Source organism: Bacillus rossius, chromosome 6, assembly GCF_032445375.1.
Source record: "Bacillus rossius redtenbacheri isolate Brsri chromosome 6, Brsri_v3, whole genome shotgun sequence".
Classification (NCBI taxonomy): Eukaryota; Metazoa; Arthropoda; class Insecta; order Phasmatodea; family Bacillidae; genus Bacillus; species Bacillus rossius.
In genome coordinates this window covers 11,409,222-11,429,407 of record NC_086334.1, presented here as the reverse complement: position 1 = coordinate 11,429,407, position 20,186 = coordinate 11,409,222, and the positions used below count along the sequence as shown (strand labels likewise).

Genomic DNA, 20,186 nt, shown 5'->3' with positions numbered 1-20,186 from the left:
TTACTAAGAATAGACATTTCCCGATTGATTGACCTCTATCCTCCTACCCCCTACGTCACATATTTTTAAATTCTATGCACAGGCCTTTAAAACTATAAAAGTTAATATTGTCACGCTATGGGATTTATCTATATGGTATTTGAGTTACACATCAGAGAATTTGCTATATACTTTTTTTCGTGATTGTACATGAATAATACCCTTATTAAAATAGTCACTAACCAGAACATAGCCTAATTTAGAAGTGAGTGGTCCCGAATATCGTTTTATGGTTGGCAACACTGAAGGTGAAGAATATTTCAAATGTCATATAGCAGCAACTTCTGTATACGTTTGACGCAAAATGATATTTATACAGGTTACAGGCTAGTTTCGTTTATCATGGATTCCGAAGTTAGGGCCTTTCAAGATATTGCAAAGGGAAAATGTGATACCAATTTAAAGTTGGTAGAAAATTTAGAAAAACTGAAAATAGATCTTAAAAATGCTAAAACCAATCTAAATATTGGTAGGACTTTCTAAATTGTTACATTAACTTATTATTAAATATTCCATTTTACAGATTAGTATCATATGAATCTATGTATGAATGCACGCTTGTCTTAATAATTAGGGGTACATATGCACTAAAGACAATTTATTATCTTTCAAATACTAATCTTTGCATGGTTGAATTAGCCTATTTGTTCAAAATGACATGTATTTTAACATACAGTATCTGCATTGGAAGGTGGCAGAAACCATAATTATTCAACCAACTTGTTTTAATGTATCAACCGGTCTTGATTGTACTCCATACATCTTTATGTCGAGATGATGGTGTGATTGAGGCAAACAAGATACGGTAAAACAGTGATGATTCACCATTGCCTGTTGTAGTATGGAGTATAAAGGATAACAAGTACTAAATTTGGGAAAGAAATATTTCCAAGTTATAGCCAAGAATCAAATCTAAGATCTTTGGGCTCATTAGCTAAAAGTTATAACCTCTGATGAAAATAGAACATGCATATCTATACAGAATGTATCAAAATTCATGTTACAACGCTTGAGGGTAGAAAGCTCTTATTATTTGCAACCATTTTTGCCAATAAACATGTTGCCAGAAATGCGTAGTTAAGCCCCTGTAGCCCCAGAAAGAGTCACCGTAGGCAACTCGGGCTTTGTGCGAGACAGACGATGCTGTGGTGAATTACGTGTTTACGACGCCGGGCAGCGCTCGAGAGGACTGTACAATGTCGAATTCTGACCCCCACCCCTTTTTACTTTCGTTGGTGGCGCCCTCACGTCTTTTCTTTAGTTTGTGCCGTGCTATAGCATTGCGCAGCGTGACATTGCAGTGTCGCAGTGTGTTTTGATATCACTGGTGGTCTGTCGTTGACTGTTCTTTCATACAAGCAAACTCGTGGTGTCATGGTATGCTATGTTCTCATATTTTACAAATTTTTATTTATTGGCCCACAGCTGTTGCCAATGGCCAGCAAACAAGTACATACAAGAGAAGGATCTCGTTACATTGTTATCAAATATCTGCATTCAAATTTTACACCCGTGTCTTATCCAAGACTATAACCCAAAACCCCTCAAACTGTACGCCAGTGTGCATCCAACTACTTTACAGAGGTTAGCTACAAAATAACCTATTAAAACATTTTCTCATATTTCACACAGGTAAAAGGTTTCAAATATTTTCTGTTCCATTCAACTAGCATTTTCTTAGAATTTTTCCAACATTCTCAATTAGAATGACATGGCCATGAATTTGAACATGGCCAGGAGCAGGCAGACAGGTCTGTGTTGCTAAGGAAACATGAAGTATTTTATTTCACCCCCTGTACTACAAAAAATAGTTGATTACAAACTTGTTTTAGTCCTAGGTTTAAGATAATATAACACGTTAAGAATAGTTAGAAAAGATTTGCTTGTGAACATCAGGAAGAAATGAATTAATTATTTCAAATCATTGCTTTTAATCCCCTTGCAGGAAATGTAACGAAATTTGTACTTTAACTCTGTGTTCAAACTTAATATTGGAATCAAAAATTGATTAGACAAAAATTTTTGTTATGACTCTTAAGGTGAATAACATTATTTGCCATATTAAGGTAATTATAGCAATTTTTCTTGTTTTCAGAAAACATCCTCTTCCCATTTCTACCAGATTGGTTCTATTTAGCATAATAAAGAACTTGTCAGATATATTCTCCATTTATACATTCTCTGAATCAGTTTTTAGAAGTGATTTTTGCAGAAGTCAGTGTCCATAAAAAGTAATATATTAATGGTTTTGGAGGTCTATGAACCGTAACATGAAAAACTATGTAAAAATGTTCTAAAGTCACACCATGATAGCTAACTACAATAGGTACTCTTCCTTCAAAATCTAACAAACTCTTTACAATGGCAGAAAAAATATTTCCTTACAGACTGTTAATTTATTTACAGGTTACCAAAGTTGGCGGACAATTAGGCATCAGCAACCACCAAGATAAACCATCCATCAGAGTCGAAATTCAGTCTTGCCACATGACTTACAATGGCTGCAATATCTGTTTCATATAGCATTTTTTACTTTCAATTTACAGCAAAAGAAAACACTGAACAAAAGAAGCTGGAAAATCTTAATTTGCAGAAGCAGATAATTACTTTAGATGATGTCATTCCCATGAAAAAGAAGCTAGTTGAAGACTTAACTCAGGAATATGTTGTAAGTATATGCATGCATCCTGATCATACGAATACAGAATATAAAATGTTTGTTTACAGCTGGAATGTTATGTGGTTGAAATGTAGCTTGAAGTAACTGAGTGTGTGAAGCAACTTGCAGAACCACAGTTTGTCATGTCAGTATAATATGCTAACCACTACACTCGATTGGTTTAAACATCATGTGGACACATACATATTTATTGAATTTAGATGGATTGTTGAAGGTACCAGTAGCTACATTCTTTCAATGGTGGAGGAGCTAGAGCTACTCCTCCCAAATAGAGGATTGAGATAGCACAAGGGGGGGGGGGGGGGGGGGGGTTTTGTGGTGTGTGTGATGTATGTGCTTTTTTTTGAGAGAGTGTAAAATTTAATGCCGCAAAGCTATGCAATTTATTTCTTTCAGGACCAAAGTTGATGTTCACATATGGAAAAGAGTGTGCAGGTAGTCTATGTTGCCACTCTCTCACTCACTCTCTCTATGATGTAAACAGTGAGAGAGATGAAATGAACACTACTGTAGTGACCAAACAGGTCCAACAGAAACAGACAAGTAACTACGAATGTTATGTACCTTCGATATATAGAATACACATCATTAGCCAGCACTAACATGTAGCGCTAGTGTTCTGGCACACTCACATTTTTTATAGACATACTATTCTATTTGATCAATTTACATCTGCAGTATTTATTTTACATATTAAACTTTACAGATGGGATGAGTGTTGAAATATATTTTGAAAACTTTTTTTTTTTTTGCATTAACTGAATGTTAGAAAGCAAAGGTTATAAGAAGCAAATGCATAATTTGTGAAACGTTACTAGCAGGAAGTAAATAGATAGTCCTATGGAGGAAATGTTAGGACTCAAAAAATATGACGTTAGAAGCAGGAAAACTATAACAGGGTCTTCTATATACTGAATACTGCAGTTATTTTTCAGTAATTCAAGTCTGCTTGATTGTTGACATTTCCAAAACTTATAATTATTGTTAACCACTCTGGTATCAGAAGTCATCCTGGATGTACCAATGGTACATATGTTAATATTTTAAGTTGTACAGTATGTGATATTGCTCAAACATATTCAGTTTTTAATTGGATGAAAACAACATACACTAAACAAGAAAATAATGTAACACAATAATTGTTTTGAAGTGTAACCATCACTTAGTTTACCAATAAAGTGTTATTACGTAACATTTGAAGCTATGAAAATTTCCCACATAGGTACATGTTTCTTTGTTTGTTCAGCGAAACATGAATGTTAATTACGTATCAATAAATATAAGACTAAGGTCAAGTCGTTGCAGGATGTACACTTGAGAGGGTAACGATGCCTACAGCAAGGATCTTCTCACGCAGCAACAGGTTAACTGTGCGTGCTGGTAGGTCAGTGTGCGTGCTCAGACATTTTTTGCAGAACCTATGCGCGACCGTGGACGACACTCGGTGCAGGCAGTTCCGGGCGCGCGTTGTCTCGTCCCACGAGGCAGCCAACAGGAACAAGTACTTATCAAGCATGGAAGAGTGCAAGATGACCGTTGACCTGACAGCAGGTAGGCCTGAATGTGAATCACAGCGTGGAGACGTTGCGGTAGGAGGCAGAGCCATGCTTCAGGTACTGCGGCAGGTGGATGTTGGCACAGCCAGAAGCTAGCTGTACTGTGTATGAAGATCTGAGGAATAGATGTGCTGCGTACCATCAACAAGTCTAGACAATCATTTGGCACAACAAAACATGCATTTCTTTTCTTTATTTGCAATTTCTTTTCTGTTTTATTACATGTGGTATTTCATTCCTAGTTCGACATCTAGTTACACACTGATCAGTCACTACCCACAAACCACCTCACAGTTCATTTTTGCTTTGTATTTCTACAAGTAGCAGTTTGTTGTGAGCTTTTGTACTCTAATTGACACTTTATCTAAATAACCTGTTATGAACAAAACATTTACTTATTCTATGAAAACAGGGAGTGCATCATCATCATCATCATCATCTCACGTTCTCTCCATGATAGCCTGAGGGCAACATCACTCACGCAGAGTGGAATCGCTGCTCGTTCCAGGAGCCAAGGCCAAACAGCTGCGGGACCTGTCCAGAAGGAAGTCGGGGCTCGAAACAAAGATACGATCGCTGCTCGACGAGTTGCAACAGAAACAGAAACAAGCTGAAGACAAAGAGAAAGAACTGGAGGGCCTTCAACAGAAGATCTTCATGCTGAAGGTCACTACACTACCTAAAATGCAAAGCTACAACAGGTGCTCTGTCACTGTACGCACTTCCATCGCAACCAGTTTGGAGCAGAGCAAAGTTGCATAGCTGCAGTTGGTGGGTCTGTTAGTTGTGAATGACAGTGGGAGTGATTGCTAGCTTTACGTTTTTGTGAATAAGAAAAACAAAGCTTTGAGGTTTTCTGCAACCTAGCACTGAGGCCTAGCTTGGGAGTTGCTGTTCCTGAGCATGGCGGTAGTCCCTCTTCTGTCTGGAGAGAAAGGTCGCCCACATGACTGCTACCGGCACCTTGTGTGTGTGTGTGTGTGTGTGTGTATACATACATACATATACCGTATTTACCCATGTACCACCCGCCCCCATGTATGACCCGCACCCCTAATTTTCAACACTCTCTCCAGGAAAATTTTTTTTTTCACTATAATGTCATTTACATGTGCCAGCATAAATAGGGAAAAAGAGTCTGTCATTGTAACAACAAAGTAAACACAGAATTTTATTATACTGGCTTGATGCTGCTCGGCACGGTCCGGCGCTGCCTGGAATGCTAGGTCGGCACAGTCCGGCACGGCACAGTTCGGTGCCGCCTTGGCACATCCCAGCGGGCGACGCAAGCTGTACACGCGGCGCACGACGTAGTTAACAATATTGCTTGTTTGCTATTCACCCGCGCTACAATATCAATATGATAGTAACGGGTTGGATACTTATATTTTCATTGTAATAAATGCTTCCAGCATTCTGTAATGTACGATAAATCCATTTTTTCAGTCTTAATTTTTGTCCAAAACCTCAAATTCCGTGTATGACCCGCACCCCGATTTTTGAATGTTGTTTTTCGGAAAAAATGTGCGGGTGGTACATGGGTAAATACGGTGTGTATATAATATATATATATATATATATATATATATATATATATATATATATATATATTCCTTGTACATATACAAGGAACACTGCAGACAATGATGTCTGTTCACCTACCACATGCCTTCACTGCCTGAATGTGGTATGCTGACTACTTCCTACTGCAACTAGGCAAACAGACCAGCGCTTGGAGAGGACAGAAACATACCTTAATCAACATTATCTAGACAATGTAGCAACAGTAACTCATTGCATCTTTCAAGTGTTTGTGTGTGTGTGTGTCTGGTTTATTTTAAAGCTTATTAGATCAAAATAATAAATTATAGTTTAACATTATTTATAATTATGAAATGACGCTAATAAAAATGATTTGTTGTTGAACAGAAACGCAACGAAGCACGACTTGTACGTCTCAAAAAACAAGTAGAGAAAGCAGAAGCACGCCAGCAAGCCCTTCTGAAACACCAGCACGTCAACAAGTAATAAGAGCTTCTGTTTTAGCCAGATGAAATCCTTTAAGAAATGTTGTATTTACAGAAATTATGTATTTAAGCAAGACATGTAATTGCTTTTTGCTCATTACACCAGTCACTTGCTGAAGTAACTGAATAGCCTTACTGTATATGTATTTGAAATATAATCAATAACAACCTTTTTGGTTTAAACTGCACTAGTAGTGCTTTTTACTATCCAGACAATTACTTTTTTTTGTAAAACAAATTAGCTGACCAAAATTTATGCAGAGCCCTAGGACTATATCTTTTCAATTATATAAAAGTTTATACTCGTAATTAAAGTCTACATGCTCAAAAATTCTTATATAAAAACTATATTTTTACAGGAATAACATATTGATTACTGCTTGATTATGACATACACTGATTTCAAAATTTTTCTGAACTGATATCACAAAACAATAACTTAATTTAAAGAGTTTGGCAAGATAGTTTTTGTACATACGTGCACAATACTGAGGGCTTCAGTTTAGTTTGGTGACTAGAAAATTTTTGTCACTCATTTTATGACTACCTGACGAGATTGGCAGTGTGTGGAGAGTTCTTTCACCGAGTGAAATTGCAGTGCTGCCACATTGGTGATGTGTTTCAGTGGGAATTTCAAACTTAAGTTATTGTTTTGAGAAAAATACTTATTTGCAAGTGTAAAAATTTGAAGATAAGTTGTAATCAAACAACGATAATAGAATGGAATGAGATAATAAAGAAAATAAGCATGTTCCCCACAGTACATCATATCACACAGCATCGTCTATACTCCTAGAAATGGCTGCCTTGATAGGGATGTGCTAAGTTTCAGTGTCTAACAAGGGATGGGCGCAAACTTTGGTCATCAATTTTGACATGCCTTTGAAGAGTAAAGTATTTCCCAATAGCAATTTTTAAATAAATGTACTTTCCATGAATAAGTTTTATTTGTATGAATAATTTTACATAGCAAAAATAACTTTTTTTTGCATAAAAATTACACTCACTTTTCAAACTCTATTTTAGTGCATAATGTGCGACAATTATGTGATAAAACACGGTAAATGAAAAGTTTCCAATGACAGCTGTATCGTGCAAGAGCACATACCAGTGAGCTGCCCAGTTTGAGTCAACGTCTCAAGTCTGTTCAGTTACGTGTTGTAAAAAGTTGCACAAGTCAAGTATTTTGAAGGAATTTATTTGTTGATAAATGAAATGTGTTGTTTAAGATATATTTAATTTTTTTTACAAACATTTCAAATCTTTGTACTAACATTACTGAAAATTTCAGAAAAAATATTTGATACAATATTCTGGGACTAGGTATATAAAAATTGTATGTAACTCATTTTACCCCGACTGTTATATTACATGACTTAAATGTGTATATAACACAAGCATAGGATGTTTTAAAATTACACTGTACAAATTATTTAATACATATTTAACATATATATTAAATATTTTAGAACAGTTCATTCCCAAAATAATAAAATGAAATTTGAATGGATGACAAACCTGCACAATAGTCATCACATGGATACCGTGGGTAAATGGCAGCTGTGAGCAAGACGGCCAGTCCCAGGTCTAGACACTGGCAGCTTCTCTGCTCCACTGTTGCTGTCCAAGCAGCTCATGAAGTCTGCCCGTAACAGCTTCCTGAGCACTAGTCACCACCAACTCCTTTTGCGAAAACCTCTGTCTTAATTCAGAGTTTATTTCAACTATAAAATAAAGCAATCTGATTTCTACTTGAAGCTTATCTTAGGCAGATAAAAAATTACAAAAATTAAAGCTATCACACTGACACTGAAGTAGAAACTACTTCTTGACTTCTGGGCTGAATGACGATGTGCCTGATGGTGCGGCATGCCTTGCAGCCTTCATCAAAGGCGATCAACATTTGAGGCCTGGTGTTCTGGCGCAGTGATACATAGGGGCTGATCATAGCTCAGCTCAAAGGACAAGTCAAAGCTCAATCGCCCTTGAACAAGGCATGCTGAAAAGGCAAACCATCAAATATACACGCGTGGTCTCGACCCAGAAGGCAAGTGTTCAGCATCTCTGGCCACAGAGGCCTACAATCAAGATTGAAGAAGAAGAAAGTTTGTTTGTACCCCGAACAGAACGATCACAGTTAAGAGTGGTGGTGGACAGATGCACGTAGCTACGGAACGTCTGGCAGCAACGAGAGTGCGCTGGGCACCGGCACACAGTTCAGCAGGCATGCCTCCAAGTCGTGCAGGCAGTCACGCAGTTCTGCTACCTGCCCGTGCACGCACTCTAGGCGCGGCAAGGTGCACGCCTGCTGCGAAGCCAGCGCGGCCATTTCCTGCTCCAACTGCTGCCGCTTGTCAGCCACGTCCTCCTCTCTCTTCAACACAGCCTCCTCCAGAACGAGGGACCTCCTCATCTTCTGCTGGGCATCCAGGGAGCACATGTGTGCCTTCACGTTCCCTGGCGGCCGCCTGCAACAGACTCTGACTTTGTTGCCAACATGTTTTCCTTCTGTTCACTTCTGCAATTGTGTACGACCCAGAGCTCTGCCATTTGGGCATGGTCACCAAACACAAGGGCAAAGGGTATAATTAATTAATACCTTTAAAATAATTTCAAAAATTTAAGACCTATTGAAATGTAATGATATGATCATTGTTCTATGTAAACAACTCACCACGCGCTGGAGCCGGTTGGCCCCGCCCCCTTCACGAGGGCCGCCAACCTCTTCATCGAATCACCCACATCCTCTTCTTGCACTGTCCAGTTCAGTTCATCCAGGCTGCTCGTCACGACTGTCTTCTGGAACGCTTTGTGCAGTTTCGTCACGACAGACATGTTATTATTGCACACGTACCCAAAAATGTCAGTAAACTTTTCAGCACTGTGGGAAAGAGAACATATAAAAAATAAAATAAAAAATGTAAAATAATTTTGTAAAGTATGCACTGATCAAATATATATGGAGAAATAAATGCTTGATATATATGCATATAACTCACAATTACTAGAAATAAAATTACTACAACACCACTTTAAATATTTAGGACAGTCACTTAAAATAAAAATTTGAATGGTATGTAACAAAAAAAGTGAAGTACCCTACCTAGTAACATAAGATGTTTATTTGTTACGTACAGGCAAATTTTAAAATCCTCACTAAGAATCAATTACAGTAAAGGATTAACTTAACCCCCGACATTATGTAATTTCATTTTTAAGTCAGTTTCATAAGTACAATTACCACAAATGTTTCTCTCGATTAAGCATCAAGGGAATTGTTTTTACGTCATGATATATTTATTTTGCAATTTTCGACCCATTATTGTCAAATGAGTGTCGTCTTGACAAAGCAGCGTGGTCTTCATGGCCAAGAATGAGTTGGCAAAGACTGGTATTACGTTTCATGAGAATCAACAGCTGAAAGACTTAGCTTCTTCAAACTGCTGTCTCAAATTATGAACACAGAAATGTGTGGACCATGGATGGCAGGATCGTTATCATTGATGGCAAGAAGCCATTTTTCACATGTATGGAGGACTTGAGAGAAGCACTTTATTACGTACGTCATCTGACGTAAATTTCATTATTCCTATGTACTCTTGCCCTCTATGTACTCTTCTAGTTTTTTTATTCTTGTATACAATCATTATGCGATATATTGTAATGTACAAATCATTATCATGTGTGTGCAAGAGTTTATCCTTTATTTACGTCCAAAACATGCATGCATAGATTTTCCTCCCTCTAGCCTGGATGAGTACTGGTGTCCTCTTCAATGGCTGGGTTGGTGAGTGCTGTAAGTTATATTTCCTGTCCAACTCACTTATATGTTCTCTAGTCCTGTTAGCCTGTCACCTTGGAATTGCTAAATAATGTGTAGAAATTCAAGGAAGTATTTTAAAAATAATAATATATGGATAAACTATAGCGTAAAATTTTAAATAACTCTTTGTTACTATAGATTGAATAAATCATTGGGCGCTGTTTAAAATAAAATATTTAAATAACATACTGTTACGAACACAGACAGGATCATTACACACGCCAGGTTCGGAGCTAGCTGGCAGCCCTGCACAGCCACTGGCGTCATGCGCAATGTCACGTGCCGTCCACTGACGTAAGGCATGACACGCGTGCTTGGCCCCAGATTACAAGGGTCGTCACTACCCCCCTCCCCCCCGCATCGTCTAGCCACAGGCTATTACCACCTTTTTCAACCTGGGAATTCCGGGCTTCCAGTGGCCAACGTGTGGGGTGGCATTCTTGATATTTCGGCCGTCAGGACGGCCCAGGATGACGCGACAAATCAGTCGCTCTTGTCTGTTCGAGAAGGGCGCAACAGGTACTTAAGAAGCATTGCCGACCTCCGTGACAGTTCTGCGAGTGAAGGAAGGGAAATGAAAAATTGGCGAAGAGGGTGAGAGACCCCTCGAGAAAAGGCACAATGTGGAGCGAAGGGATCGAAAGAGTGCGAACGAGTGGCGCGAGACTGTGTGTGTGGACCGGCACAAGGTAAGGGGCGAATCACTGTTGAGCCTATCTCTAGTGTGGAACTTGACAATCATGGAGTGACTTGCAAATAAACATTTTTATGTTACTTAGTCTATCCTTTACGAACCCAGTTTTCCCCACATAGGTCGTAACAATACATATTAACTCACTTAAACTAAACCATATTTTTAAAATGGCAATGTGACATGTGAACATCATTTTATTATCAATATCATCTAACAAGCTTATAATATACTATGGTGTAAAAACTATCAAGAATCTAGTATAACAAAAAAAAAAAGAGATATGAATGTGATAGTTACAGACAGTGATTACGTATAGTACCAAACCAATATTAAATCAAAACTGAGTTAATAAGTCATACTTCAAGTATTCAAATATTGATTAGACAAACATTATTAGTTTTTCAAAAACTCGTACTTATGAGTAGGGTTGAATGAGAGAATGATAGACAGAAGTGTTAGAGATGAGAGAGGATTGGGATGGCAGATAAAGCTACTGTACTGGCAATGTATAGGTCACCAGGGCAAGGACAAGAAATCATGAACAGGCTAGGAGAGGAGAGTTGGGTGACGGTAGCTGGAGACCTTAACTTGCCAGGGGTGGTGTGGGAGGCAAGGGGGCAGAGATGGGCAACTCAATGGGTAAATAGAGGACTGGTGCAGGTGGTGGAGAACACCAGAATGGGAAATTGTAGAGGAGGAAAATAGAACTCCCCCCTATATATGGTACTATTAAGACCAGTGGACGTGGTTGTAAGCAGTATGGTAATGGAGGGGATCAGTGACCACAGGGTCCTGTTGGAAAGAGGGAGAAAGTGCGTAAACTATTAGGCGGGGTGGATAAAATGGGGACGGAAACATATCTGAGGAGGGAGTATTGTAGATGGGTAAGGGGAGGATGACACCTGGGCCGAACGGGATAGGGAACAGTCATATTAATTTGATGGGTTAAGGATGGAATGGAGATACTTAATGGTGATGTTCATACAATCTATAGAAGACAGAAAGTTGCCGAATCAATGGAAATAAACGGTACCAATTTACAAGGGAGGTAGGGATAAGACTAACCCAGCGAACTACAGACCAGTCAGCATGATGTCCTGTGTAGGGAAAGTAATAGAGAGGATGGTGGCCAGTTATATGGTGGGAGTAATGAATGACCTAGGTTGGCTGGACGATAGACAGCATGGATTCAGGAGAGGGTTCTCGTGTGAAACACAGATAAAGGGGTTGCTGGAGGATATGGTGGAAGTGGAGGATGGGGGGGGGGGGGGGGAGCAGATGGATGCAATTTCCATAGACTTTAAAAAGGCATCCGATAGAGTACCTCAAAAGAGGCTAATGAAGAAGGTAGAGATGTTGGTGGAGGATGAGAGGATGGTTAGTTGGGTAAGAGACTTCCTGAGGAAAAGAAGGCAGAGGGTGAGGGTGAGTGAGGAAAGGTCTGAAAGAGGGGAAGTGACATCAGGAGTTCCGCAAGGGTGTGCGTAGAGCCCCTGTTGTTCATGATAATGATGAATGACATTGAGGAGGGGATGGAGGCCAGGTTGAGAGAATTTGCGGATGACTGCGTAGCATATGAGGTGGTGGGGGAAGGGGTTCATCTGCAAGGTAGACTGGAACAATGAACAGAGCAGAATGGGATGTCACTGAATGTTGAAAAGACGAAGGTGGTTAAGTTCACAAAGAAGAGGAAGGTAACAAAGGAAGTGTACATGTGGAAGGTGCAGGAAATAAAGGAGGCTGAAGAGTAAAACGTATCTGAGGGTGACCTAGGATGGGCAAAATAGGTTTAGCAGGTGGTAAGGATAGGAGGGCACTGGGGCTGCTTAGCGGGACCCTACAGGGGCAGGGAGGAGGTTAATGGAGAAGGCATACTCCACATTGGTCAGGCCAGTGATAAAGTATGGGGCTGTGATCCGGGACCCCTACTTAGTGACTGAGGTAAGGGAGCTGGAGAAGGTGCAGCGTACAGCTGTGAGGAGGGTGATGGGTATGTAGAAGAGAAGGGAAGGGAAGGGCAAGAGGGGGAAATGCATAGTCCGACTGATACTTAAGGAGCTAGGGTGGGAAGCATTACAAGGAAGGAGAAGGGTGGAAAGGTTAGTCGGACTGTATAAGTTGATAAAGGGAGGGGGGTGGGTATAAAAGGCGGAGAGATGACAGGTGGAAGCTCCAGAGGGACTGGAGACGAATGGAGAGGGGTAGGAACGCTTTTATTGGCAGGACAGGAAGGAAGTGAAATGGGTTGGATGAAGAGATGTGATATACATAAGTGGGTATAAAGGGCAGAGATATCCCGGGTGGAGGTTTCAGAGGAAATGGAGGCAAACGGAAAGGGGTTAGGAATGCTTTTCTTGGCAGGACAGGAAGGAGTTAGATGAAGAGATGCCAAGATCTAAAGGATCTGTGGAGAATGCTAAGGAAGGGAAAGTGATTGAAAATGGAGGATTCTTTACCCAATTGTGAGCGAAATCGTCAATTAAAAAAAAACTTAGCTATGCTATTAAAGAAAACACAAATTTAGGTCAATATAGTAAATACAGACAGATAACTGCCTCGTTACTGCTATATCTACGTTAATTAATTTTTATTTACAGCTACAATTAAAACAAATGTTAAGCCATATGGGAATATTTTCCTTATTAATAAAAATTAGTACACTAATAATACAAATAGTACCAAAAAAAGAATACGTGCTGGGGAGGGCTATCTACCTTATTGATACAATTCAGCCTTGACACAATTATTATTTTGAAGTCAATACAGCTCTTCACCCACAAACGTGATTTTCTCATAATCCAGTCAGAATTTCCTATCGATGTCTTTAGGGTAAATAGAGGAACATGTGTATGTTGAAAAATACCAATTTACAATATTAATATATTATTTACAGAAAATCCGCGACTCAAAATATTTAGCAAATTCTGTAATGTTCAAAATCAGACATAAATTTAAATAAAACCGTGGTTCCACAGTGTTTCAAAATAAATGGATGGTATATTCTACAACTTACCTAACTTTATTTACAATATTTTCTAAAACACAACGAAATGTTACATCTAGCAGAAGAGATTCCTTGCTTTTAACATTTATTTCCTCATCCATTTTTAACACGCTTTTCTCAATGCTCCTATCTACTAACACAACGTAACATACAAATTAATTTAAAAAAAAAAAACTAGCGGTACATGAAAGTAATTAAAAACAATATGACAAACGTAAAGTTAAATCAAATTGAAATTAAGTATACAATTTTGGCGCATAATACACAGCAGGAAAAAAAAATTCAACAATGCCAATTCGTTTTACTCACAGTGTGATTTATCCTTATGACTCTCGGGACGCTCGTTTGCGTTTTACTTGCCGCAAAGTGTTAGGTGGATGCAAAGATTGGATGGCTATCATACTTGTAGGAGCAAGTCCTCAAGACAATCAGTTCTGCCCTCGGTTACAATAAGGGATTTGTAGAGAATCCTATTGTAGAAGGGAATATTGATGTTTCAAAGAGGTTTTTGAAAAGCAATAATCTTCGCGCAAAAAAAAAAAACCTAATTGGAACCCTCTTATCCAGGTCATTTTAAGATTTTTAAATACTTGGGACGAGTTACTGACCTTTTTTAAATGGTGGGGAAAGAGGCTGAAGGATTTCACTGCAAATCAGGAGTCTTAAGTTTACCCACTCTCGGTTAAACATGTTAGTATCTAAGTTTTTATTTGTCATTTATAACTTTTTAATTTTTTTGGTTGCCTAATGTAGCTTTACAAGGATTTGTAGCAGCAAAGCAAAATTTGATTGGTCTTTTGTTGTTTTTGCTTTGTTTTTCTCATGTTTATTCATTCGCATATTTGTTCCTCGCTGGGTGCTCTCTTTCTTGTATTTTTCCATAGTATATTTGTGAGCGCCTGCTATATTTTGCAGACTGCTCATTTTCTGACCTCGCTTTGGATGGGCTTCACCGAGTCTCTAGGGCATAGTTGTTCCACAAGATGTTCAAGTTCCTGCATGTTCGCTTCATGTGTGTCGGACCCAGTCTGGAGGTGTGTGGCTTTGGTTTCCGGGGAGAGGAGGGAACCAGCCCGTCCTGCGACTGTATCTCATCGGGCCTTCCTCCCCCTGCTGTGTTCATCTCCTGTTGGGTTTGGTCTGATTGAGGGGAAACCTGTTGATACTCGGGGAATGGTAAGGGTGGCAGTGATGTCTGCACTGGAGCCACCAGTATGTCAGGCGCATATTGTCCTGTGATTTGGCGAGTTTTTTTTGTTGTAAACCGAACTAAGTACATATGAGGTCCAATATGAGCAATTACCTCTTGTGGGGTGGATTATTTTGAAGCTAGGCCTGCACATACGATGGATTTATTTTATATCACCATTTGGCCCAGTAAGTCATTTTATGGAATTATAATATAGTCCGATGAAAATAGACTGAGAAAAACTTACTTTATGGCAGTTACCAGCGGTGTAGACAAAGTGTTGAGGGCCCGGTTGTGCATGGATGCATCCGACCCTTATAGGTGGAAGCGACGACTGGCGTGGCCTTGGCAACTTCATGCCATCGAGGGCCAGTTTTCCAATACACGGAGCCAGGGAACGACTCGCTGTGGTGACTGTGGCATAGTTGCATGATGAATAATCTTATTTTAATGATGCAAGACAATGAATGATAATATTTTTATTAACAATAAGACATAAAGATAGAATTATATAAGAAAGTTTTGGCACTATGTATGGTGGACGGATACATGTATGGGAATGTCGGATGCACACATGAACACTCGATAGTCACCGGGTGGCTATCGACCCATCTACCTGGGTTTCGTTCCCCTCGCTGCACTTTCTTACACAGTCACTACGTTCGTGGCACACACACGATACAAAATAGGCGTTTGGCGGTTGGCGCGTTGGCGTAATTGAATAAAATTGTTATTGTCTTTATCTATTTACTTTTTTATGTGGTTTTTGTGTAATAGTTTGAGCTTTTTATTATGTGATGATATTAATTTTTAAAAATGTTGCATTTGTTTAATACGTTCTTTTCTAGTAGCGAGGCAACATGTTTTTAACTTGTATCTCTCTCTTAAGTTTGATTAACTTGTTATTGTTATTTATATTATTTATATTATTTATATCCTTTTAATATTTTTAAGATATATTTTTTTTCTGTTAATTGTTTTATGGAGATTTTTATGTCTAATTCAAGATAAATTAACTTCAAGAAATTTATTGTGTAGTAGTTTTTACTTTATTTTTATGAAGTTTTAAAATAGTGTTATATTATATGTTTATAATTATTTATATATAACATTCACACATATGTTTATTAAATATATTTTATTCGTTTAACAAAAGTTGATTAACATTTTATGCTCGAATATAAATAAATCTTATCAATTTTACTTAATTTTTTGTAGTGTATGAGTATTTTCTTTGGAAGAAAAGTTATTCTTTTCCTGTTATTCTCTTCTTTGTTTCCTTGCTAAGTACAAAAATCATTGACGAAGTTACATACCACCTTTCAGCCATCTTGCTAAAATTTGGAGGGATCTTGTCTTTTGGTGGTCTATTCGCTGTTGTGGAATCCTTATTCAATTTTTAAGTAGGTAAGTCATATGTATTGTTGAAATACGATTATTTATGTTACATTTGCTTTGGTAATTCGTTCCCAGTTTATCATAATGCAAATGTGTTGTGTTTTTTTTTGTGTAGAAATCCATGGGGTAATTTTTAGAATATTGGTTTCCTGAGCTTATAAATGTTACTTTTTAAATTTAACATTAAGAGAACCATTCATTGTTTGTATCATTTCTGTTTTACTCATAAAAGGGTTGTGTTCATAAGTTTTGCTATAGGTAATGTTCCATTTACTGCGTGGCCTGCACTTAAAGTACACTCTGACTGTGTTCAGGTTCCTTTCATTGTTTGTATCATTTCTGTTTTACTCATAAAAGGGTTGTGTTCATAAGTTTTGCTATAGGTAATGTTCCATTTACTGCGTGGCCTGCACTTAAAGTACACTCTGACTCGGTGTTCAGGTTCCAATGGAATTGCAATGGCCTCTAGAGCACATGTTTTTGGTGTTTTAATGGCTACTTGCATTAGGCTTGTTGCGCACTAAGTGCATTTTTACATCATACAGGCGCGATTATTCAGTGAAATACAGCCGGTCAACATGGAAATAATTAAAAATTTGAACTGTTGAAATTTTTAGTATCTTCATGGTAAAATTTCTTTTGTCGCGGCTTTTCCATAATTAAATTTTGAAAATACCCTTTTAAAGTGAATTTTTTGTTTTGCGTATTTTCCGTAAAAAAAAATAGTTAATTCGGAAAATAACTTATTCAATCACTAAAGACTTTCGTGTTTTTACCCAGTAAAAACCGTTTAATTCCTTCTGGTTTCTGAGAAATTACCATTTGTAGGTCACATTTGATCGCCTAAGCACACACATCAAAGGAATTATTACGTTTGATATACGCACTGACATTTCCTTTTTTCAGGTTAACGCAGTTGCACGTAACAAGTCGGCGCTTGGCGTATCCATGCTGCTAAAAATTATTTCGTGTTAAGGGTTGATGGTTGGGTTTGGATGAACAGTAGGGTATCACATATTTTTTTGTTAGTTATTATTAATGGTACATTCATTATATAAATAAAAAAATTAATCATTCTTATCTAAAGAAAACTACAGGATCGGCAACACAATTAAAGGACCACATAGTGACTGCTGTTTCGTTGTATAGGCTATCTTATGTGACCTAAAAACTGTAATTTTTCAGAAACCATTATGAATTAAGAAACAGTTCACAGGGTAAATACAGGAACGCCCAAAGTGTTTGAAAAATATTTTTTTGCAACTTTTATTATTTTATTAATGGAATAGCGGGTATGTGAGAGTATTGCCTTTTTGAATAGTGAAGATGTGCCTGTTTACCCTGTAAACTTGATTTTTTAAATTCCTACTGGTCTCTTGAGAAATTACGGTTGATAGGTCATATTAGAGAGCCTATGCAGTGAAACGGCCATTGCCATGTGCTTTAATTGCGTTGTTGATCCTGTGAATTTGTATGTGAGTTCTACTGTGCATCCAAACCCGTGTCAACCTTTGACAGGTTTTTTTTTTTTTACCAGTATGGTGGCACGTTGACCACGTCGACTTGTTATGTGCAATAGCATGTAACCCGACTGTCAAAAAGGAATAATTGTGTTTGATAAAAGTAATTATTGCTTTTATACTTAAGTTTACAGGGTAAATAGAGGTGTGAGTTTAGAAGTTAAAAACTTTTTTTGTAACATTTTTATTAATTTACGGAAAAGCCGCGTAAGAATTTTACCTCATTGCACTGGAAGATGCAATGAGTCTCATTACACAATGACATGATGAGCTGCATCCGAATTCTATCATAATGGATCCCTTAGTTAAGCGATCCACTAGAAGTGCATCGTAGTGGACGCAACCATCTTTATATTGCTTCTGAATTCTCACAAGTGATCCATTCGAAGTGTATTGCACTGTACGCGGCCATCTTTACGTTGCTTCTGAATCCTCACAAGGAATGCTGATGTCCACTAAAATAGAGATTTCTAGGGATGCATCCCAACATCCATTAGCTACGGCATAATATTTTATTATTATTACTGTTTAGCTTAAAATTTTATTAAAATGTTACAAGCATAAGTGGTAACTCAATTGGAGACAAATAAAAATAATAATAAAAATTACAGAGAACGGAATTTTTACTTACAGGGGTACTTAATGCTCATTATATTTTTAATATTTTGAGATTTATAACAAATTTGTTATTTTGATCACTAACACATAACATCCATGCTATATTAAATATTTTGTAATGGTCGTTATTTATGATTTGCTAAATATTTTTAGATGCCATAAGATAACTCAAAATGGCCACGTGCACATTAGTCTGACCTACTATAAACAGGTGGTGTCAGTCGGATACCATTCAACCATTAGAAATGTGTCCTTTAAATTGTGGCAAATACAGCCCAAAATTAAAAGATGTATTGCTAAGGGATGGATGGTATCTGAATATTTTTATTGCTTACACCATCTGTTGTCATTTGTTAGTACAAATGTGCATGCATCTATTTTAAGTCACGATATCTATGTAGATTTAGCAAAATGTAAATGATGACCATTGGTAAATACAATTACAAAATTTTAATGTAATTTGGATGTTATAAATGTTAGTGATCAAAATAAGAATTTGCAATGAATTCCAAAATATAAAATATACTTAGTGAGCATTAAATACTCCTAGAAGTTTAAGTTCACTAATAAATAACAATTTTGGTTAGCTTTTATTAATCTAGTTATGTTTTCAACAAATCTTGTGCCAAAACTCTAAATCAACAACACTATTCTGAAGCTAATGGATGTAGGGATGCATCAGTGGATGTGTGTCACAGCCCTAGAAATCTCGACTTACGTGAATGCATGTAGGGATGCATCTGCAACCCTTGTGAGAATTCCATAGCTTCGCAAATATGGCCATGTACTCTGTAATGTTCTTTTGGCTGATCTCTTAGCTAAGGGATCCATTGGGCTAGTATTCAAATGTAGCCATAATAAAAAGGGTAATTCTGAAGGTGAGCCACTTTCCTGGAAAACAATAAATCCAAAATCCTCTCTTTTAACAAGTTTTTAAATCATTTTCCGAAAGGGCATTGTGATACTTATATTAGTTTACCCTTTTAATGAGTGATTAGGTATGTTAACTACATTACAAATAATTTGATTTGGTGAGAGTGGTGAGTTGGTAGAGGTTATTTTACACCAATTATTTTTCAGGTTAACTCATATTTGCTCCTTCATTTCTGCTGACATCATTACTACCTCCCATAATTATGACAATGTCATTGAAATTTAACTCATTTCCAACTAATTTTCAGGCTTCTGTTTCAGACTATTTTTGCACCAGGTTTTACTTAAGGGTGATTCAATATAAAGAGATAAAATCCAAATTACCTGACCATTTTTTATGGGGTTGATCGTTTTATATATTAAATAAATATGAAAAAAAATTATCTCTTAATTTTTTATCTCTACCTTTTTTTAAGTTACAAAAAAGTGTGTTTTTGTGTGTAAGGTAACATTACTTACTGTATGTACTGTATTTATTTTGTTAGTCTTAGCATAAATGCAGTCTGGTATAAGTGTTTCAGAAATATGTATTCTCTTTATGAAGTATTCTATGATACTAAATATATTGTGTATGGCAGATGATTAAAAAGACATATAACAAAGGTTTTTTTTTGTCTTGGAATGTAGTGAAAAATCTTTTCATTCTGCCATATTCATTTTATTTTGTTAACTCTTTAACCTGGATATGTCAATTGTGATAGTAGT

General features: G+C 37.4%; 3 protein-coding genes across 13 annotated transcripts in view; 2 read left to right on the top strand and 1 right to left on the bottom strand.

Moving 5' to 3' along the window:
- The first annotated feature begins 265 nt into the window (after positions 1-265).
- Positions 266-6,635, top strand: LOC134532631 (uncharacterized). 5 transcript variants are annotated; one of them, XM_063369255.1, is made up of 5 exons: positions 266-287; positions 2,446-2,707; positions 4,135-4,270; positions 4,784-4,941; positions 6,205-6,484. In XM_063369255.1, exons 2-5 carry the CDS (start codon positions 2,537-2,539, stop codon positions 6,301-6,303), a joined length of 564 nt encoding a protein of 187 aa, XP_063225325.1. In that variant the 5' UTR covers positions 266-287; positions 2,446-2,536; the 3' UTR covers positions 6,304-6,484. The 5 variants fall into 5 exon arrangements, with proteins under 5 accessions (XP_063225325.1, XP_063225327.1, XP_063225323.1 ...); XM_063369257.1 differs by lacking the exon at positions 266-287 and adding an exon at positions 302-508 and having other exon boundaries at positions 6,205-6,635; XM_063369253.1 differs by lacking the exon at positions 266-287 and adding an exon at positions 302-508 and having other exon boundaries at positions 2,586-2,707.
- Positions 6,636-7,227: 592 nt separating this feature from the next.
- On the bottom strand, positions 7,228-14,207 carry LOC134532632 (uncharacterized). 3 transcript variants are annotated; one of them, XM_063369261.1, is made up of 3 exons: positions 14,133-14,207; positions 8,977-9,183; positions 7,228-8,770 (listed from the first exon to the last, which is right to left on the bottom strand). In XM_063369261.1, the coding sequence occupies exons 2-3, from the start codon at positions 9,135-9,137 to the stop codon at positions 8,470-8,472; spliced, it is 462 nt and encodes a 153-aa protein (XP_063225331.1). In that variant the 5' UTR covers positions 9,138-9,183; positions 14,133-14,207; the 3' UTR covers positions 7,228-8,469. The 3 variants fall into 3 exon arrangements, with proteins under 3 accessions (XP_063225331.1, XP_063225329.1, XP_063225330.1); XM_063369259.1 differs by having other exon boundaries at positions 13,833-14,140; XM_063369260.1 differs by lacking the exon at positions 14,133-14,207 and adding an exon at positions 13,534-14,132.
- Positions 14,208-16,279: 2,072 nt separating this feature from the next.
- The window catches only part of LOC134532630 (heterogeneous nuclear ribonucleoprotein K-like), a 58,787-nt gene continuing 54,880 nt past the window's right edge, over positions 16,280-20,186 (top strand). For 3 of the 5 annotated variants that reach the window (XM_063369250.1, XM_063369248.1, XM_063369243.1), the window contains exon 1: positions 16,280-16,419. The gene's annotated coding sequence lies outside the window, so the exon portion shown is untranslated. The remainder of the gene's footprint in view (positions 16,420-20,186) is intronic. The other 2 variants (XM_063369249.1, XM_063369244.1) reach the window with 1 other exon arrangement.